The sequence below is a fragment of the Hibiscus syriacus genome, unplaced genomic scaffold, assembly GCF_006381635.1.
Source record: "Hibiscus syriacus cultivar Baekdansim isolate YM2019G1 unplaced genomic scaffold, ASM638163v2 tig00110895_pilon, whole genome shotgun sequence".
Lineage (NCBI taxonomy): Eukaryota > Viridiplantae > Streptophyta > Magnoliopsida > Malvales > Malvaceae > Hibiscus > Hibiscus syriacus.
The window spans coordinates 665,454-686,658 of NW_024062903.1; the positions used below are offsets into that span (position 1 = coordinate 665,454).

At 35.9% G+C, this 21,205-nt stretch overlaps 3 protein-coding genes and 1 pseudogene across 4 annotated transcripts; 3 read left to right on the forward strand and 1 right to left on the reverse strand.

Annotated features, from left to right (window-relative positions):
- Window positions 1–433: 433 nt before the first annotated feature.
- LOC120146101 (aldehyde oxidase GLOX-like) lies at window positions 434–2,102 on the forward strand. Its single transcript, XM_039159755.1, has one exon. It carries the CDS (start codon window positions 442–444, stop codon window positions 2,095–2,097), a length of 1,656 nt encoding a protein of 551 aa, XP_039015686.1. The 5' UTR covers window positions 434–441; the 3' UTR covers window positions 2,098–2,102.
- Window positions 2,103–2,642: 540 nt separating this feature from the next.
- Window positions 2,643–5,202, forward strand: LOC120146103 (protein BASIC PENTACYSTEINE6-like). Of its 2 annotated transcripts, none has more exons than XM_039159757.1 (3): window positions 2,643–2,722; window positions 3,571–3,745; window positions 3,912–5,202. In XM_039159757.1, exons 2-3 carry the CDS (start codon window positions 3,677–3,679, stop codon window positions 4,851–4,853), a joined length of 1,011 nt encoding a protein of 336 aa, XP_039015688.1. In that variant the 5' UTR covers window positions 2,643–2,722; window positions 3,571–3,676; the 3' UTR covers window positions 4,854–5,202. The 2 variants fall into 2 exon arrangements, with proteins under 2 accessions (XP_039015688.1, XP_039015689.1); XM_039159758.1 differs by lacking the exon at window positions 2,643–2,722 and adding an exon at window positions 3,397–3,450.
- A 7,600-nt stretch (window positions 5,203–12,802) lies between these two features.
- Window positions 12,803–14,447, forward strand: LOC120146050. The gene has a single exon (XM_039159720.1). It carries the CDS (start codon window positions 12,907–12,909, stop codon window positions 14,167–14,169), a length of 1,263 nt encoding a protein of 420 aa, XP_039015651.1. The 5' UTR covers window positions 12,803–12,906; the 3' UTR covers window positions 14,170–14,447.
- A 114-nt stretch (window positions 14,448–14,561) lies between these two features.
- LOC120146051 lies at window positions 14,562–19,992 on the reverse strand (annotated as a pseudogene).
- Window positions 19,993–21,205: the final 1,213 nt, after the last annotated feature.

Genomic DNA, 21,205 nt, shown 5'->3' on the forward strand with positions numbered 1-21,205 from the left:
ATGCATGAGTTTTGGGTTGATTTGTTTTTGTTTTTAATGAAAATCTATTTAAAACCATGTTATCCTCTTGTTTATTTTGGATAAAAAAATGCACAATAAATGTTTATAATTATTTAATTTTAAGATCGGAATGAAGGAAATGCTGTACTTCAAGATTAATTAAAAACTAAATAAATACTTTATTAAAAGAAAAGTTAGAAGCTCAAACCAAGAGCCAATTTCAAACCTTAGAAATATTCATATAATTTATATATAAAAATCACAATTTAAAAACCAGAAGAAATGAAACCATCGTTTTCATTAATTAGAACAAGCATCGCACGCGACACCACATGCGTGTGGGATTCACAAAGCCACCATTGCTTCTCTCCGATCCTTCACTATAAAGAGCACCCAAACTGACAAGCCTTGGTATCATCTTTAGCAGCAAACAAAAAACATATGGCAAAAATGTCAGCCCCTTATAATTTTCTTCTCTCAATCCTACTCTTTCAACTCTTGTTTGCGTCTCAGCCATGTCACCTTATCCTCACCTCCGCCGCCGATGGTCGGTGGCAGCTTCTGCAGAAGAGCATTGGTATCTCTGCCATGCACATGCAACTACTCAAAAACGACCGCGTTGTCATGTTTGATAGAACTGATTTCGGGCCATCGAATCTGCCATTGCCCAATGGGAAATGCCGCAATGACCCGACCGACACTGCTCTCAAAGTAGATTGCACCGCTCATTCGGTGGAGTACGATGTTTTGGCCAATAAGTTTAGGGCTCTCACGGTCCAAACCGACGTCTGGTGTTCTTCGGGCGCCGTCATGCCTAACGGAAATTTGGTCCAAACTGGCGGTTTCAACGACGGAGAGCGTCGTGTAAGGGTTTTCACCCCGTGCGGGACTTGCGACTGGCAAGAAACGCCGAACGGATTGACGGCGAGAAGATGGTATGCCTCCAACCATATATTGCCAGACGGAAGACAAATCGTTGTCGGTGGTCGGGGGCAATTTAATTACGAGTTTGTTCCTAAAAACAAGGCTGCCAACACGTTCAAGTTGCCTTTCCTGTCGGAAACCAATGAACGGGGAGTGGAGAACAATCTCTACCCTTACGTTTTCCTCAATGTGGACGGAAACTTATTCATTTTCGCCAACAACCGTGCTATTTTGCTCGATTATGTGAACAACAAGGTGGTGAAAACTTATCCGACGATACCAGGTGGTCAGCCTAGAAGCTATCCGAGCACAGGCTCCGCCGTGTTGCTGCCATTGAAGAACTTGAAAGCAAAAGCTATTCAAGCTGAAGTTTTGGTCTGTGGTGGTGCTCCAAAAGGATCATATCTCCAAGCATTACGAGGTAGATTCATCAAAGCGTTGGACGATTGCGCCCGAATCTCAATAAACGACCCGAACCCACAATGGGTCCTCGAAACCATGCCTCTAGCTAGAGTCATGGGTGACATGATATTGCTTCCGAACGGCAACGTTCTGCTCATAAACGGAGCAGGTTCCGGGGCAGCAGGATGGGAGTTGGGGAGGAACCCGGTTATGAATCCGGTTTTGTACAAACCTAATAACAAAATCGGGTCACGATTCGAGACGCAAAACCCGACAAAGATTCCTCGGATGTACCACTCGACGGCGGCATTGCTTCGTGATGGCAGAGTTTTGGTCAGTGGAAGCAATCCTCACGCGTTCTACAACTTTACGGGTGTACTTTTCCCTACTGAACTAAGCATAGAAGCATTCTCTCCGGGTTACTTGGACTTTAAATTCAACAATTTCCGACCTGGCATTATTGCTCCGAAGTCAACGTCGACGATCGGATACGGTAAGAAGTTGACCGTTCAAGTGGTTATTACAGGGAGAGTAGCTAAAAACTTGGTGTCGGTGACAATGGTGGCGCCGGCTTTCAACACACATTCCTTCTCCATGAATCAGAGGTTGCTTGTACTTGGGAACGACAACATGACAGCTTTGAGGAGATCGAGGTATAGCATTGAAGTGACGACGCCGAGCTCCGGTAACCTTGCGCCTGCTGGGTATTATCTTTTGTTTGTGGTTCATCAAGACATCCCCAGCCAAGGCATTTGGGTGAAGCTGCAATAAAATAAAGGGTAATTCATTCCATATAATATATTCATTTAGATATATGTGTTTATTTAACCATAATTATAAACGTGTCCTCTACAAACACCCAAATGTATTCACAATGTAATGTTTCCATCAATAAAGAGGATCTATTGCTCATTTGTCAACTGAGGTCCATTTTGTAACATGCTCTGTTTTGAGGATTTTCTCAAACACCGTAATTTCAATGCAAGCTGTGGGTATTTAAATACAATTGAAACAAAATGCATGGAAATCAATTCAAGTATTCAACACACCTCTTTTTTTTCAACAATTTTATTCATTAATAAAATTATTAGTGCAGTGATAAAAAAATATTTTTTGCTTAATTTTTTAAATCAAATTTTGAACAATTCCTTCTTTTATGAGAATAAACTATTGTAATTTTAACAAAATAGATTAGCCTTAGCCGATTGTTACTGTAACTCACTGCCTAGGTTTTTAGCCCAACCGTGAAACAGTGGAAAATCACGTTCTTTAGGACACAACGTAAGGAAAAAAATCTTGTCTTTCCTCCTTCAACACTTCGTTTCCACGGATTTTCCCAACTTCCCAGAATTTCATGGCTTGATTCCCATATACTTCCTTTGAAATTCTTTCACTGGTGAGCTTCTTCTTCTTCTTCTTCTCTTCTACACCCACTCTTTTTCTTTTAATCATCGATTTGGCTTAAAACCCATCTTTATTATGCTTAGTTTTAGTTGTTTCATGCTTCTGCTCAGCTGCTTTTGGTTAATTTTCTTGCTCGGTGCTTTAAGGGAGCAAGGGAAGAATGCTTTCTCAAGCTCATTTCTTTCATTTCTGGGGTTTTAAGATTTTTTTGGTGGATTGGGTTCTTTTAAACAGCCATGGGAGTGAAATTTTAAGGCTTTTGGTATATTAGCTCTTCAACTAAGAGTTCAATGGTTCTCGGTGTTTTTAGCTTTAGCTTAGGACTGAAAATACTGTACATTACATATATTGGCTTGTGGAAGAATCAGGTCTTTTATCTGTTCATATAGTATTTTGTACATAAGTTCAGCTCTTAATCAATAAATGTCTGTAGTTCTTTGTATGGATCGATGTTATAGAAAAGTGATCTCTAGAGGGTGATGTTTTTGCCTTTAAAGCTTCTACTTTTGAACCCTTCTGATTGATGGGTAATGTTGATGTGTTTACGGCTATTGGGGGGGTTATACTTGTTGATTAAACAAGGAACTGATCGAATTCGTGCTACTAAATCAAGAATAATTTTGTTCCTTGTTTTCAATGATGTGTTTATGCATTAGTTTTTATTCGGGGAAGATCAACGGCTGAAGGATGTGGTGGTGTTCCTTATACAGGTTTTATATAGTAAGATGTTAGCATTCTCCGTGGGATGATATCGGCGCTTTTTCTGATAGTAATGGAGTAATCATCTGCTGTAAATAACTTAATCTTAATAGTTCTCCTTCCACCTTTTCCGCTATACAGGATTTTCTGTCCCAGAGTGATGTGATGTTTACTTGACCGAATACCACCCTCAGAACAGAGTTTTGAGACTTTCTTTGTTGATCTCAACAATTTGCTGTATTCTCCAATGGATGATGTTGGACATCGTGAAAATGGAAGAGTTAAAACGGATCAGTATAGAGCAGCTCAAGGCCAGGTACCTTAAGGGTTTTTTTTTCTTTCTTTTTTTGCAAACTATATAGATACTTGATTGATGTGAAATTACATGAATGAATTAACTCTCTCTGTGATTAATGTGTTCAATTTCAGCATTTTCTGAGAACTTCTGTCAATGATAATTTTTATGAGGATTGTTGTTGCAGTGGCTGATGCATCAGCCATCAATGAAGCAGATAATGGCCCTTATGGCCGAACGAGATGCTGCTATTCAAGAAAGGAATTTAGCTCTTTCCGAGAAGAAAGCAGCTATTGCTGATAGAGATATGGCATTCTTGCAGCGAGACGCAGCAATTGCTGAACGAAATAGTGCTATAGCAGAACGAGATAGTGCCATAGCGAATCTGCATTATCAAGAGAACTCCTCGTCATCTGGTAATATGTCCTCTTGTCCGCAGGGGCTTCATATGTCACGTGGGATGAAGCACATGCAACATCCTCAGCAGAACATTCACCATCTGCCCCACATTAGTGAAGTTCCTTATAACTCGAGAGAAATGCATTCAGCTGGTTCCCTTCCGGTGATGCCAGGTACCTCTGAAGCCGCAAAGTCAAGACAGGGTAAACGAGCAAAAGAGGCCAAGGTAATTGCAGCTAACAAGAAGGCTTCAAAGCCTCCTAAAAAAGTAAAACAAGAAAATGAGGAATCGAACAAGATTATGCCTGGCAAGTCACGTGAGTGGAAGGGTCCACAAGATGTGGATGGTGCTGGTGATGATCTCAACAAACAGTTAGTTACTGCAAAACTCGATTGGAAAGGTAAGGATCTGGGATTGAATCAAGTTGTATTCGACGAGTCAACCATGGCACCACCTGTTTGTTCATGCACGGGAGTCCTAAGACAGTGCTATAAATGGGGAAACGGTGGATGGCAATCTTCATGTTGCACAACCGCCTTGTCTATGTATCCATTGCCAGCAGTTCCGAACAAAAGACATGCCCGGATCGGTGGCAGAAAGATGAGTGGAAGTGCTTTCAACAAGCTGCTTACTCGGCTTGCAGAGGAAGGTTATGATCTGTCCAACCCCGTCGATCTTAAGCATCATTGGGCCAAGCATGGGACAAACCGCTACATCACCATCAAGTAGGCTGTTTAAAAAACCAAATGCGTATCGGAAGTTATGTAGCATTAGAGAACAGTCGTTTGGCGTTCATGTTTCCATCCTTTGTCAATTTAGCAGTGTAGGAAAAATAAATGATCCGGAAATGACACTAGGTGGGTAATGCCAACTTAATTTCGGGTTTACTTCGAAACGGCCCCTCTGAGCTCTCTCTATACGGCTTCGATCCTCCATGAGCAGACTGGTATACAAAGAGAGGATAAAGGATATATGATATGGTCTCATCCAATCTTGGAAAAATGATGGGGTTGTCAACTTGCCACTTTGTAGCATGTAACTGAATTGAAAAAGTATTGTACCAGTTGTACTTTAATGGAGTTTCAGTTTACTACCTTAATCCACCAAAAATGTTTGCTGGAAATGGAATATTACTTTTATGGGGTTGTCAACCTGACACTATGTGGCATGTAAACGTCATTTGGCTTTCACTCTCCTTGAGAGTATTCTCACGATGCCATCTATATGGAAGCCTCAAGTGCAAGAAAAATAGAAAATTAAGAACCAAACTAGAGAGGAATCGCACAGCAAAAAAAGGACTTCTAGAGAAAAATGGTCGAACAAAAAGCGAGAGCATTATCAACGACGGAAAATTACGGGAGAGTTTCTTGGTAATATAAAAATTACCATACAGTAAGCACCAACAAAAAAAGGGAAATTCATTTTTTTCGTCCTTTACGTTTTGCCAGATATTTCATTTTTTTTAGTTTAGTGTTATTTTAATTTTAATTATTGTCTGTTATTTTATTTTTGCTTTGATTTAGTCCATGTTCATGTTTATCTATTTGTGATTTAGCCATCTTATTTTCAATTATTTGTCCTTGGGTTGTTTATCATAAGTATTGGTTCATTTTAGCCCCAAAAATATTAGGAGAATGTCTATATTTATGCTCTTTTGATTAGGCTGCTTAACTTGTGATTAATTTATGGGTAAACTATATGAATAGTCCCTTTGTTTTTGTCCTAACTAACTTTGATCACCGATTTTTAAATTAAACGCGGTTGGTTTCTTATGTTATCGGTACGTTCGGTTATGTCCTTCAACCATTAACTTCCGTTAACTCATTAACATAAATATTACTTTACAATTTAAAAATAATAAATAAATCCACATAGGTCACTTATATTGTAAATTCACGTGTCTTCTTCTTGGGGTTTGTATTTCCAATGAGTAAAATAACTCATATACTCGACACCACCAACTGAAAACATGTGATTTTTCAAAAATAATACCTCAGAAATCCTTCTGCTTTCCCTCAATTTCCCTATTAAAGAACAAGCACATAAACAATCCCATCTCTTTTTATGTCGATAAGGGCTAAAAAAGAGCAACAATTTGTCAAAGAAGGTCGAGTTGAAGAGAAGGAAAACTCAAAAGATGATACTAACGAGACTACAATGTCGGAAGCTATTGTCTGTTTGCTTATAGACCCGTTTGTTCCTTGGTGATTGAACAGAAAAATGTAAACAAGCTTCATTGTTGCATAACTTTTGTTCAAGCTGATATGTTAAAAGAAAGGCTTCAACTCCATGCTTGTGTAAACTAAAGTTGTTTTATTACTAATATTGTTCATTATTAAGGTTATGGAAGCTTTGCTTCGAATGTTTCATGAACCTTCTTGGGAATCTAGTAAATACAAAAGAATTAAACAGTTCTTGCATTGTTTGATGATTAGTATGTGATGTTGATTTTTTAAAGGAATTGATTGTTGCAGAAAAGATTTTGTTTCGGCCTAAGAGTCAGATATTTTTACATATATCTTCAAGTGTTTTTATTTTATATATAATCATTTTAAAGAAACTAAAAAAGGTCATAAAGTTGAGCTTTCTTCGATGCCTGTAAATGACGTCTTAATGTTGACGAAGTTGTTATCGTTGTACTCCCATTTAAGAATATCTTTGGGGTATAGAGAGCTTCATCGAGAGAATCAGGCTCCAAGCCGGTAACCATGGAAACATATAACTTACTATTTGTTACATTTTGACACAAATTATAATTAGTAATTAAGTTAGATTTTATTATAATTTAGTGATTGAAAATTTCTTGGTAATTGACTTTATTTAATAAAATAAATATTTATTTTAGGTAATAATTCTTAAGGAATAAGAATTCTTGATTGACCAAGTATTTGATTCTATAAATAAAGATCATATCTTAACCTTTAGAGTTTTTTTGAAAAGATTTGTTAGAGATTGACTCGAATTCAAAGTGACACAAATTAATTAATATTTAAATTTAGGAAAGTAAGAATCTTAGTTTGATTAAAAGTATAAAACTTTATTAAAGTAGATTTCTACTCTATTTAATTTTTTTTTTGTAATTAACTATTTATACCTATAAATAGATGTTAAGGGTATGGGTTAAATATCAAGTTTTTTATTCTCCAATATCCTCTTGTATTTTCTTCCTTTATATTAGTTAAATTCTTCTCCTCTGCTAATGGGTTTTTCTTATTGGGTTTTTCACGTAAATCTTTGTGTTATTTATTTTCGATCATGATTATTTGTTTGTCGATAACCATTTCAATATTATAATAAATTGGTATCAGAGCACTGAGTTGAAGATTATGACAACAATGAAGTATAATATTTTGTTGTTAGATTAAAACATCAGATTCTCGATATGGCAATGAAAATTCAGGATGTTCTTGTACAGTTAGATCTCGACGATGTAATAGAAGGATTTGATGAGAAGTCGACGACATAATGGATGAATGAGGAAAACGTAATGATCGTAAAACTCTTTATCATATTCGTTTATATTTATCAAACTAAATTTTGTAGGATGTGTTGAAAGAAAAAATGTACATTTCTTTATGGGCGAAATTAGAGTAACTATACATGCTGAAATCATTGTCCAACAAGTTGCACTTAAAGAAGTGTCTTTATTCGTTCAAGTTGACGGAAGATTTGTCACTTGAAGATGACTTGACCACATTCAAGGAAATTATCTCTAATCTAGAAATTTTAGAAGTAAAAAATGACCAAGAAGACTTAAGATTGATCCTCATATGTTTACTGTCTCCTTCCTACTCATCTTTTAAAAACATGATCCTGTACAATCACAAAACAATAACTTTTGAAGAAGTGTACAATGACTTGTACTAGTTTGACAAGATGAAGTATCTTGTATCTAGTTTTGAGCCCCAAATAGAGGGTCTCGTGGTGCATAGATCGACTAACTCAGACCGTGGAAGAAAAAATGAGCGTTCTTCTTGTAATAAAGAAAGAGGCAGATCAAAATCATCTAACCGAGATAAAATTTTTCACTTTTTTTAAAAGAAAAGACACGTTAAATTGGAGTATTATAAGTTACTGAATAAAATTAAAAGAGAATTTGAAAATTAGAACTCTAGAAAATCTAGTGAGGTCGGTGTAGTAGAGGAGTGCGATGACAGAGAACTCCTAGTTGTGGCTGACGAAAACTCTATAACAACTTATGAGTAAATACTTAATTCTGATAGTAGTTTTCATATGAGTCTCAATTGTGACTGGTTTGCGACGTATAAAATTGTATCTATAGGTAATGTATTTTTGGAAAATAATGTCTTTTGTAAAGTATTGACACAATCAAGAATAAGATGTTCGATGGGATTATTCGAACACTTGGTAATGTGAGACATATTCCAGATTTGAGTTGGAGTCTCATTTTGTTGGGTACCTGTAACACCTCAACACGTATCCGACCCGGATACGCGTCTGAGATGTCACATTGACTTTTAAAAACCTTTTTCTTACAAAATAACAAAACATTTGAACTTATTTTAAGAAAATACGATCATATATTGTTCAATTGTGTTTGGTATAAAATTTTAAGATAAAAACAAATTTATGAACAGTAAAATACAGTATGAACAATATCGTATGAACAGTGATGAACAGTACCTTGTTATAGTACCCCGAATATTAAAATTTCCATATTACAAATAGGGAACTGATTCTCCTGCTACAGGGAACCGATTCCCCTACTACAGTACTGCTACAGTACTTCCATAAAATACGTATAAATTCATAAAATTTAAAACGTTCATCATCTTTCATTCACCATTTACAAATATATGTTTAAAACAATGCAAAATTCAATAATATGATTTTAACAAAACCGATTAAAACATATCGGATTCAAATCTTTGTTTACATGCCAACCACTATAAGTATTACAAAATACATGCCATTAACTTCTTTTCTGATCTGATCTTTGAAAAGGAGGAACTGACCTGTCTTGCATAACTTTGATCAATCTTCTCTTTTTCGCTTTCCAAACCTACTTATGAAACAATCACACGCTAAGTCGATGACTTAGTGAGGCATATAAAACATATAGTATAACCATATACCATTTCATATAAACAAAAGCATACATCTGCAAATACTATCATATCATATAAAAGCATATCTTCCATTGTATAACCAATGCACACATATACATTTATCAGTAATCATATTATTATCACTAATTCATTTTTATCATATAAGCATATGTTGAACATTTCCATATACATCATGGAACACATTTATCATTTCATAACAAAACACACGTAACATCGTATAATTCATATAATGCATTTCGTATCATAAAAACAAACATATACATCATATATATATTGTATTTGATATTATCTCTTTATTAGCCTATGGTACACTGGTGAGAACTGAAGGTATGTGAGTACATTGACGTTGTGCACAACTATGTTATCACCACAGCTCGTATAAATGTCCCGAAGAACCTATCCAAATGTCATAAAGAACCTCGACAATTATCCATAGGTCCTGAGGAACCTAGGTAAACTGTCCATATGTTCCTTAGAACATAGGTAAACTATCCATATGTCTCGAAAGACATAGGTAAACCCTCGACTCTTGTCATGCTAACTATACCACTAGCTCTCATATTACATAGCATGGGCATTATCATTTATAACAATTTACATATTCATATAAGCTCATAGCTTCGTTCACATATGCCTGTAATCATGTAATTTATTTCATGTAATTCATGTCACTTTTCATATGAATTCATGTTCATATGTCACATAGCTCATATCACTTTGCATGGATTCACATAAACATATATATCATTTGATTCATGTCTTATTCTTATATCATATATATATATCATCTATGTTTCATCAATTAATCTCATATCATATAACATGCTATATCCTCATGTGTTCACATTACATATAATGCATACAAATTATATTCACATATGCATTTACTCATGAATTCATACAAATCATATCATCTCTTGTTCTCATATATTTCCAATACATCACATAATAATCACATAACATTTTAAAAGTTACTTCTTACCATAGTAACTCCATCATTGGCTCATCGCAAGCTAATGTCCGTTCTATAAGCACAAATTAAATTGCACTCACCTTAGCCTTGCTTTGATTCGATCCTAATTCTTTGATTATTCCGGAACTTGTTTAGGCTCAATATCTACATAAATATAACATTTCAAAACAACTATCAGAATCCTAAACCTTAAACTTGATGTTGATAACTTAAGCCGGTTTAATGAACCAAAATTATATTTTTCATTTAGGGGGAATCGATAACCCCTCAGGGGGGGGAATCTGTACCCCCTGCACAATCTAAAATTTTCGTTCAAGCCCAGAAAAATCACTGTTCATGCCCGAAAATTCACTATATCAACTTAAATTCTTCATGTTTCATTCCCTTTCATATTCTTAGCTCAAATATACATACTTAAACTAATTTATATCCATTTATTTCATCTTAAACCTCAAAATTCTATTATCCATATAGAAATCAATAATCATACCAAATTTACCATGTTATCCAAACTTAATTCTAACACTTCTAACCTCTTATTCTCATAGATGACAAGTCAAATTCAACTTATCAACTTTATTTCAAGATTTCATTCAAGAACTCAAAATCTTTAATCTCTCATATACCTTTCATCTTATTGTTTTAGAACAAATTAAGCTTTCCTTAAGCTTAATTATCATTTAATGATCAAAACCCAACCTTTAATTGAACAAATAATCAACTAATGAAGAAACTTACCTTTGCCTTTGAGCTCTTATGGGAGAAGAAAGAAGAAAGGAAGAAGATGAAATGTTTTCATCTTCCCACGTTTTTATCTCCTATTAAAGGGGATAAAAATATCTTTTATTGACAATTGACCATTTTGCTCTTTAATTCTTTGGATAATTACTAACAACTTTCAAGAAATATCCCAAAATAAATCATTTAACTATTCAACTATTCTACTTTTATCCTCAAATTCCAAAATTTTACAATTTAGTCAATAACCCGGTATTGAGGATGTTACAGTACCCTAGATTCAAAAGGGTACAAATTCTCCAGTGAAGGTGGAGCTATGAAAATTTGCAATGGCTTTCTTGTTGTGATGAAATGGTAGAGAAAAACCTACCAAGTTTTAAGTTCTACAAGGTTCAACAAATTTAGATAAAGCAACTGGTGTTTCTTCCTTTGTATCAAATAACATTGTTACTGATAAAAATGTATTGGCTAAATTAAGCAAAAGAAGATTTTTTGTTGAACAAGATAACCGTGGGTAGAATAGTTATGTGAAGGAGAAAATAGTTCAATTTCGTGTGCATAACAAATTTAAAGATAGAACCATCATTGATGATCGAGATCGTATTTTGCATGATATTGCTTTCGGTGATACACTTATGAGAAAAGTTGGCACTTATGATAATCATGTCGATGTAAGAACTCCATAAAATCAAAACACAATCTTAACAACTTCGCACGGTTATTCCAACAAGACTTTGAGTCACTCGAAGTATCGAATTGTAGATTTCCGAACCACAGACAAACCTTCGTCTTAAAGCCCTATCAAAACACAAGCTTAACAACTTCGCACGGTTATTCCAACAAGACTTTGAGTCACTCAAAGTATCGAATTGTAGGATTTCGAACCACAGACAAACCTTCGTCTTAAAGCCCTCCACATCGAGCAGCACTCGGACAAAGTCGACATTGTACGCACCTTTGATTCTAGTCACCATACAGTGTTGTAACCATGACATTTCACCTTCAAGGATGTTTTTTGTGGAAAAATCCATAGAAAAATCATAGTAATGATGTTTAAGTGCCACATCGAAAACAAAATAATCTAGGTACAAGGTTAGAATAAAAGGAGAGGTAAATTTGATCCCTTTATTATGAAAAATTTTCAATATGATTATCAATTTTTTTAATTTAGTCAATCAAATAATGTAATTTTATTTTTATTATTTACAAGTTCTATTTATTTGATATAAATATTTTTTTTAATTTAATAAACTTAATTATTTAATTAAATAATGTCATTTAAATTGAAAGAAACCTCTCATGCGATTGTTAATGTGAAGACCATGGTAGAAAATTAATAATTTGGAGCCGCTGGTCTTGCAAAAAGAAAGAAAGCTTGTTATATTAAAATTTATTACATTAATAATTTCGTTAAGAAAAAGTAAAGAATTAAGATTCAATTACACAATATAAAATATTTTTAATTTTATATAAATTTAATATTTTTGAATGAGTGAAAACATATGACTAAGATTAATTTATTATTTTTTAGTGAATATTTTTTTATTTCTTACTATTATTCTAGCCATCTATTTTTATTTATTCAACTATTTTTTATAATTTTTAATAACAAGATGGAAAAGTAATTTAATGATGAAAATATGAAAATGTTGATACTTGAGTGATCAATGGGTAGTAACACACTTACACTTATCAATATCTCCCACTCTAAACGATTTTGGAGCCGTTGATCTTGCTTACTATAAACACGTGATCTCTTCAATAAATGGCAAGGCAACCGACACCCTCGCTTCCTCTGAGTCTTAAATCCATAATCTCCCTAATCTGGTAATAAAGATTGAACATTTTTTACTAAAAAAAATCTCAACTTGCTTTGGGTTCACAAATCCAAATCGCAAAACGATTAAAAGACCCAATTTTTAATTCATCTATTTTCCATCTCTTTCGTTTCACAGGCTTCACTCTAGCAGAGAAGAAAGCTATGGGGTCGGTTTCACTGAAAATTGGAGATGGAACAGCAAGATTCAAGAGAGCAACACTTTTTTCTTCAGCTGTCAACATTCTCATGCTTTTCTCCGTCATCACCACCAATCTCTTCGCTCTATACGCCTTCAATTACTCCCCAAACCACCACTTGAACAATCCATTTCACCACCCTCATAAAAACATCTCCTTGATCTCTCAACAAGTCACTCTGATCATAAAAGAGATCGATTCTTCCCAGAGGAAGCTCGCCCAGATGGAGAAAGAGCTCCTTGGTTATGAAACTCTCGATCTTTCAAGACCCAATCTTGCTGCCGAGCTCAAGCTGTTCTTGCAACACCATCGGCTTCCCCTGGGGAAGGATTCGAGAACCGGGATCACCGAGATGGTGGCTTCCGTGGGACATTCTTGCGAGAAATCCGCTGATTTGTTGACCCAGTACATGAGTTACAAGGTTTCCGGTCCTTGTCCCGATGACTGGAGTCTTGCTCAGAAGCTAATCTTGAAAGGGTGTGAACCTTTGCCTAGAAGGAGATGCTTTGCCAAGACTGTTCCTAAACCAGGTCTCTCTTTTTTACCTGCTTCTCTTTGGAAACCTGTTAATGAGAAGATTGTTACTTGGAGTGGCCTAGGTTGCAAGAATTTTAACTGTTTGAATAGTAAGAAATTGAGTACAGATTGTGTTGGTTGCTTTGATTTGGTTAATGGATTCGAGAATCAAAGATATGTTAAGGCTAGAAGCAAGATTGATTTTACCATGGATGATGTTTTAGCTATGGGGAATGGTGGGATACGGATCGGATTCGATATCGGAGGCGGGTCTGGGACTTTTGCTGCTCGAATGGCCGAGAGGAACGTCACAGTCATTACTAACGCCTTGAATCTCGATGCACCTTACTGCGAATTCATTGCTGCTAGAGGACTTTTTCCTTTGTCCTTGAGCTTGGACCATAGGTTCCCTTTCTATGATAATGTGTTTGATTTGGTTCATTCCACGAGTGGATTAGACGTTGGAGGTATACCGGAGAAATTGGAGTTTTTGATGTTTGATGTAGACCGCGTTCTAAGGGCCGGCGGCTTGTTTTGGTTAGATAACTTTTATTGTTCTGATGATGAAAAGAAGAGAGCTTTAACTCGTTTGATCGAAAGATTTGGGTACAAGAAGCTCAAATGGGTTGTAGGAGAGAGACCAGATGCAGCGGGATCCGGAAAACCTGAAATTTACCTGTCTGCTGTTTTACAAAAGCCGGTGAGAATCTGATGATCAAAGAGATTTCCCAGGAAACTGATGGATGCTAGAAAAATATAGTTCAAATTTCTACCTTTATCCACATAAAATTTGTGCAAATTTATCAGATTTCTAAGGTGGAATAAATGCTACAAAATGGTGAAGGGTGGCCTATATCTTCTGTAATCTAAAGCCCTTTTTTACCCCTTGAATCTCTCAGCATTTTACCTCATGTTGGTTATTTGAAGCAAAGAACTGTTACAAGCAATTCTTGAAGTTTTAAGGTCATATTTGATATTTCATTGTACTTCGATGTGAGTTTTCTATCGAATTACATGATTTCAGTTGACGTCTTTGAAGCATATATGGTACAACCTTAAACCTATGTTAATCTCTTGTTATAATGATCTTAAAGGATGTAATGAATCTTGGAAATATATATATATTTCTCATTACTCATCAGCATAGATTATGTTCTGATTAGTACAACTATTTGTCTGCAAGTTCATTTCCTGTTGAAAAATGTAAATTTAAAATCCGTACATTACATTTCCAACTCTACCATAGACATGCGGGTAACAATGGAGCTTTGCGGGTCAAATCTCAATCTGCAATTATACTCGGCTATGTGGAACCTTAAGAATTGCGGTGCAACCATCCGAATTGGAGCCATTGATGCCTTGCACTGTTGAGCAGCTTCATCCCCTCTTCACTCATCTGTTGTACTTCAGTAGGGGATAGAATTCGGATGCATCTAACACACCCGACGAATTCCCTGCTCATATATAATGAAATCATTAGAAAGTGAATGTTAATGTCCCGGTCGACAGTTCGACCGATGAATATAAAAAGTTTGCAGATAAACTTACTCCCAAGGATCATCCCCGATGAGAAGAACATCGTTCTCGTAATCCACATATACCAATTTCCATCCTGAACCTTTGGGATCATCCAGCAGACCTTTAAGTCCAAACATGCATTCAATTGCAGAGATTAGTTCATCATAGTTCTTAAAACTCGTGACATCGATCGACCTTCCTACAGATCCTGCCTTCTGAACCTGTCGGCAACGGACCAAGAAGAGTTATAAATGAATCCTAACTACACAATCTGCAAGTAACTTCGATGCCTCAAGAATTTAAATTTCCAGAATCCAAATTGAGATTATCATACCTTTGTATATGTTCTAACGAGTGGAGCTGTTGTTTGCTTCCAGGAATTGTTTTGCAGAAGGCCACTCTCGTCGAAATCAATGTTGCTACGAGACGTGCCACCAGAGCTGTCGAGCAAGTCTTGTCGAGAGAAAGCTTGAGAATCCGCAAGACTATTAGAGGTAATCTGAGATTGAACATCTTGACAAGAACTCAAGTTCCCAACCAAACAATCTGAAGGGTTTTGAAAATCGGCACCCTTCAATGTGCAAAACTCATCTAGAATGGCATTGGCCACGAACGGATCGATCACAGTACTGCCACCATTACTGAAATCGACGTTTAGACTGCTATATATCCCACTTTGATTATTGCTGTCAACAGATAAATCCCTCACCCCACCAGAATTGAGACTGTGCGGACCGTGCTGAGTGAACGAAGTCAATTGGTCGGCTTGTGATAAAAGCCTGCAATTATTCAGCTTCTGGTCCCACATGTTCTGACCTACTGTAGTTAACAAAGCATCGGTTTCAACAGGAAAAGCAGCTGCAGAGTCTTGTAACCCAACCATCGGTAACGTACCTGGTGATTTATATAACCCAGCAAAAGGTTGGCAAGAAGAAAGGTTCGACGTCCACTCATCAGTGTCTGAAAAAGGAAGAAAGCTGTTTAAGGTGCTAAGATCAGCTTGGGATGCAAGCATTTGATGAGCTTGGAGGACTGATGAATCCAACGGGGTCTGAACCGGCCATGGATTATTTTGCACTTGGAGGGGAACCTGGTTCGGGTTTGGGAAAGAAGGTTGGTTCAACATAGTCGGACTCGTAGCATTTACCACCAAATTTTCCTCATTGCATTCAGATGCCGAAGTCAACTGCTCGGCCAAATGCTTTGATTCCGACTCTGTCTTTTCATTACTGCTCCCAGTCCCAGCTTGTGTTAGGCTTTCAAACTTGTTTGCTGGATGTGGATTCCCATTAGCATTGATTTTGGATATATTCGAGTTGATGGGATCCGATTGGTCAGGGACCACGTTAGGAAGATTTTGGCTCTCGATCGACATGTTTTCCGAATGGATAAGCTGAGGTTTTTGGTTGCTTCTAGGCTGCAAGCTCTTCATTTCTTCTAATGGAGATGGCTTATCATCAGTACTGAATTGTTGTAAAGCAGATGCAAAAATTCCAGGATGGTTAACAAGCTGAGGCTTCAGCATCATCTTCATCAGTTGCTCAGAACATAAATTCGAGATCGTATAGGGAATATTCCCATTTCCATTTTCAGGTAACTGGAGTAGGGGCCTTTTCATCAAGCTTCCCCATTCGGATTCCGTTCCTGTGAGCATAAAAAAAAAGAAACAAACACCAAGATAAGCATCTAAAAAAGTTGTCCACCACTCAAATATTACAAACGGAAGCCTACCAGAAAATCCAGGATATAATGGTCGCTTGAGACCTGATGTTAAGGACGGAAAAATAAAGAGGCTTTCTGGAGTTTCGATTTCCCATGCGCTCACCCTATTCTGCTTATCGTTACATCCAGGTTCATCCCATTCAACCTGTTTCGAGAATGAATACGATAAGTTCCGCTTTTAAACCGACCAGCAAGTAAAGCTTTACATTAAACAGTATTCAGTTCGATGAAAACAAACCTGGAGGTTTCGCCACTTCGAGCCAGGCCATCTCAGAGGATCCAAGTCGCTAATACCACCTATTGTACCCATATATCTGCAGAAATTTGAGAAACATATTGGATAATTACACCATATGATTATTATGCACAAAATTTCTTTAACGCCTTAAGGTTGGAAACAACATGGTCAGAGGATGAAAAAATATTTAGTAACTTACCGACGTTTACCGGACTCTTCTGTTTCAAACATCATTCCAAACCTCATACCAACTGCTACTTGAGATCCATATACCGATTTACGGTATTTAGCCAAAGGGATGACAAATTCCGAAGGGCAAGCTCTACAAAGAAATCATGAAATAGATAATGTAACTGCAAGAGTGGCAAAAGGAGATGAAGTGGTAGGATATGAATGTTACGCACCTTGGATTGTAAAATATTGTGAATGGGCTTCTATTGGCGGTAGCATGAGCAGCGGCAGCAAGGACACCAATGTGCATACTATCAGCAGATAGAACTGATGATGGCAATGTTGTTTGTTGGCGAACCGCACGCCTTACACCCACCATTAACTGTGACTTCTCATCCCTGCAACAAACAAGATATAATCATGAACTTAGCAGTTAAAATATCTTGCACCAAACATATGCTAGTATGTGACTATGCCATACCTGATAAAGAGAACAGAATCACCTGCCCTAAGCCTTTTCGATCCTACAAACAAGCTCCACCCGGTTGTAAGAAGGTGTCTTTTCGGCTGCCCTGTACAAAGAACATCATACATTACACTCAAAATACACTGTCAAAAATATATCTTTTACAGATTTACACATCTTGCCTAGTTCTAGTTATTGAATAAGATTATTTGCTCAAACAGACGGTAAATAATCAATAGAACACTCACCGCGGTATATATGGCGAAATGTCCAGGTATTATCATGCAAATCTCTCACAACTAGCTCTTGAGTAGGGGGTTGCATGGTGAAATCCTGAGAAACAGATAAAAATAGTCATGCAAATTCTCATAATGTCCCTTCATGATCATGCATAACAACAACACTTTGAGCAGCCTACGAGAACCTTACCAACGGAGGAAAGAGCTTCTCAGCTGCTCTACGTGGCACTGAAAAACCACCATGCGTACTCGTATCACTTGCAGTCAAGGTTTTGCAGAAAAATTCATTTGGATGCCTGCTCAGATTCAACCCAAAGTCCGGTATATGGTACACATCTTTTTCCTAATGAAAGTTAAATCTCATAAGTGAGAACGGTCACATCTTTTTATCACATCTAAATATATACGGTAAATTCATAAGAGTTTGAGAAGTGTATATTTATCCAGCTAGATAAGCTTACAGAGTTCACTGGTTGAAGACTCAATTGAGCATATATTTCATCGCTATCTCTGTCGGCCTGTCAAAGATTACCAGAAAAATAGCATTGTTTATTTAGAAAAATGATATACATGACATGATCATACTTAAAAGTCCGATTCATATATAAATGACATACATGTAATGTGACATTATGAACTTGGCACATTAACTGAGAAGGAAGGTTTGGATAGTTGGGAATTTGAGAGGTCGCCATTCTTTTTGTGGACACTGCTACCTGTTAAAAAAAAACACCATTACTCCTTTAGTTATTGTCTAAATACATAACAAAATAATATCAAAACAATACAGAAAGCAAAGCATGTTATCAAGGTTGAATGCTTTAAGGTCTCATCATGTTGATGCTAATAAATGTCAAAAAAATAGACAAGGAAAAATGATGCAACAGAAACAAGACAACTGATAATCAAATGTGAGGGATAAATGCAAACCTGTTCGCTGTGTCCTTGAGGGAAGTAATACACGAGACTTCCCACCTGAGGCAAAGAAGCAAGTGGACCAGCACAGGCATGCCATAACTCAGAATTTATAGCCTTACGGCTGCCTGAGATCAATCAGGAAAAACAAATCCATCACACAGAGATTACCTTATTAACACTTTTGAAAGACTTAAATGCGTCTCCATTAAAGTCAGGTAATAAATGACTTTAACATCTTTAATTTGTAAGCTTATATGTTGAAGAGAAGAAAGTCAATGGTTCTTCCATATTGGATTAAGACTAAAACAGATCATGTTTGAATTGACAAAAAAACATAAAAAGAACAAATTTTGTGTAAAAACAAACCAGGTTGGGCTTGCATTTCTTTCAACAGCTTCATTTCTTCAAGCAGGGTCGACTGTGTCCCTCCATTAACCAAAGCTCTCGGTCTGATCTTCTCTTCAACAACAGAACCCATCTTTGCTAAAAGAATTCTTCTTTTTTTTGGACTCTTTTTACAAATACACACCAACCACCATAAGAACATAAAACAAAGACCCCACCTTTACATCTTCACTAAAGGAAAAACAAAAGACCCTGAACTTACAAAAAGAGAATAAACAAATTCCCTTCCCCATTTCTCCAAGCAAAAATCACGTACAGAATATTTTACATAGGAGACAAATTATCTAAAGGGTAGAAAAAGGTCACCAATTGGTCCAGAAAGGACAAACCTTTTAGCCCCTCCCTCAACAACACCACCACAAACAACAACAGCAGCAGCAGCATAATCAGAGTTCAAAATCAAGGAACAAAAACCTGCAAAGAAAAGGGAACAACACTGGCGAGAAAAAAAAAAGATCCCTTTTTTATCTTTTGTGGGCCTTTTTGATATGACCAAAAAGCAAACACCTTCGCTTCACCTTCAGTTAGCAGGCATCAAAGCACGCCGACCATAGCATTTGAGTATTAGCTTCTCTCTCTCTATCAAAAAAGATGAAGACCTTTCAATGAAAACCCCACTATCCTCTTCATCATTCACTTTGATTCCTTCACCCTCTCTATCAACCCCATCATCAAAAAAAAGTAAAACAAAACCCAAAGCTTAAAAAACTTGCAAATTTTCGATTTTTGCCACTGTTTTTATAATACCAAAACAAATAAAATGAATGAATGTGTAAGTTGCTAGAAACTAGGAAGAGTGTGCATGCTCTTATCCTGCGCGCACACTTTCTATATAGGTGTGTGATTCCGTTGCGGCTTTAAACTTCAAACCGATGTATTTTATATGATATATATTAAATAATAAATTATATTAAATGTCGAAAAACAGAGCAAAACTAACAGAACACGAAAACAGTACAGTGTAAGAGCCAAAAACTAGTAGTTTTCTTTTAAAAGAGAGGAGGGAGAAGAGCGCATAGGACTATGAACAAGACCTACGTGGCGTATTATACCACATGGACACTGAGGATTGGTTGTTTCGCTCCATTTTCCGGCGTCTGTGAAAGTCTTTTTTTTTATATATTTAATATTAATTTATAATAAAAATATATACTAGCTTTTTTATTTTGCGTATGATATTTGACCGATCGTCGTCACGCGTGCCGTACACGACAAAACCAAGTGAGGAGAGTGGGGTCACTTGCATCTGACACGTGTCTCCTTAATTTTCTGACTCCGCTGTCACGGCGCCGTTTCTTCTTTTCACATCACACATACTATTACTCTATAGTTTTTCCAATTTGTCACTGTATATGGTTTCCTGTTATTCTTTTTTTTTTCTTTTTTGCAAATACTCTTTTGTATAAGATTTTATTAGTAAAATTAGAGAAACAATGTTGGGGAATAAGGATTATGGTATATTATTTAAGAAATAGAGTGAACACTATAGTGATTGATAAAATTATTATTAGCTATTGATAATATTATTTTTATTTTTAAATTTTTAAAACCAAAATAGAAGAAAACAAAAATACTTGAATTAAAATGAAAAAAAATTAAAATTGTCCTTTTTAGTGGAATGATGAGCTTTAAAAAATTAGTGATATTATTATTTACACTATAATTGTATTATAAAATTTTAAAAGTCCATTAAAATATAAAGTTCTAAAAAAAATAAAACAAAATTGTGCATTTAACTTAGTATAATATAAAGTATAATGTATATTCATTTTAAATTTTTTATTATTAATATTATTTTAAAATTTGAATTTATATAACTATGTAATTCCAAAAGAATAATATGAATGATTAAGAGATAATTACACTCTGTCAGTCAGATATGTCTAAGATAACAATTATATTTCCATATAATTACACATTAATATCCGAACACAATCTAAAATATTGGATCAAAATGAGGAAGTATCCTTTGGTCAGTTGATCGAACTGCTTATCTTTGTAAGTTATTACCTCATATTTCTTTGTGTCATAAATTATAGATCCACAAGGAGCATTCTCTTTCCTTTCTCTA

Bases quoted from the DNA above. Each gene is read 5' to 3' on its own strand.
- LOC120146101 (XM_039159755.1), top strand. From the start codon at position 442: ATGGCAAAAATGTCAGCCCCTTATAATTTTCTTCTCTCAATCCTACTC.
- LOC120146103 (XM_039159757.1), top strand. From the start codon at position 3,677: ATGGATGATGTTGGACATCGTGAAAATGGAAGAGTTAAAACGGATCAG. The intron at 3,746-3,911 runs GTACCTTAAGGG...TTGTTGTTGCAG, and splicing joins ATAGAGCAGCTCAAGGCCAG to TGGCTGATGCATCAGCCATC.
- LOC120146050 (XM_039159720.1), top strand. From the start codon at position 12,907: ATGGGGTCGGTTTCACTGAAAATTGGAGATGGAACAGCAAGATTCAAG.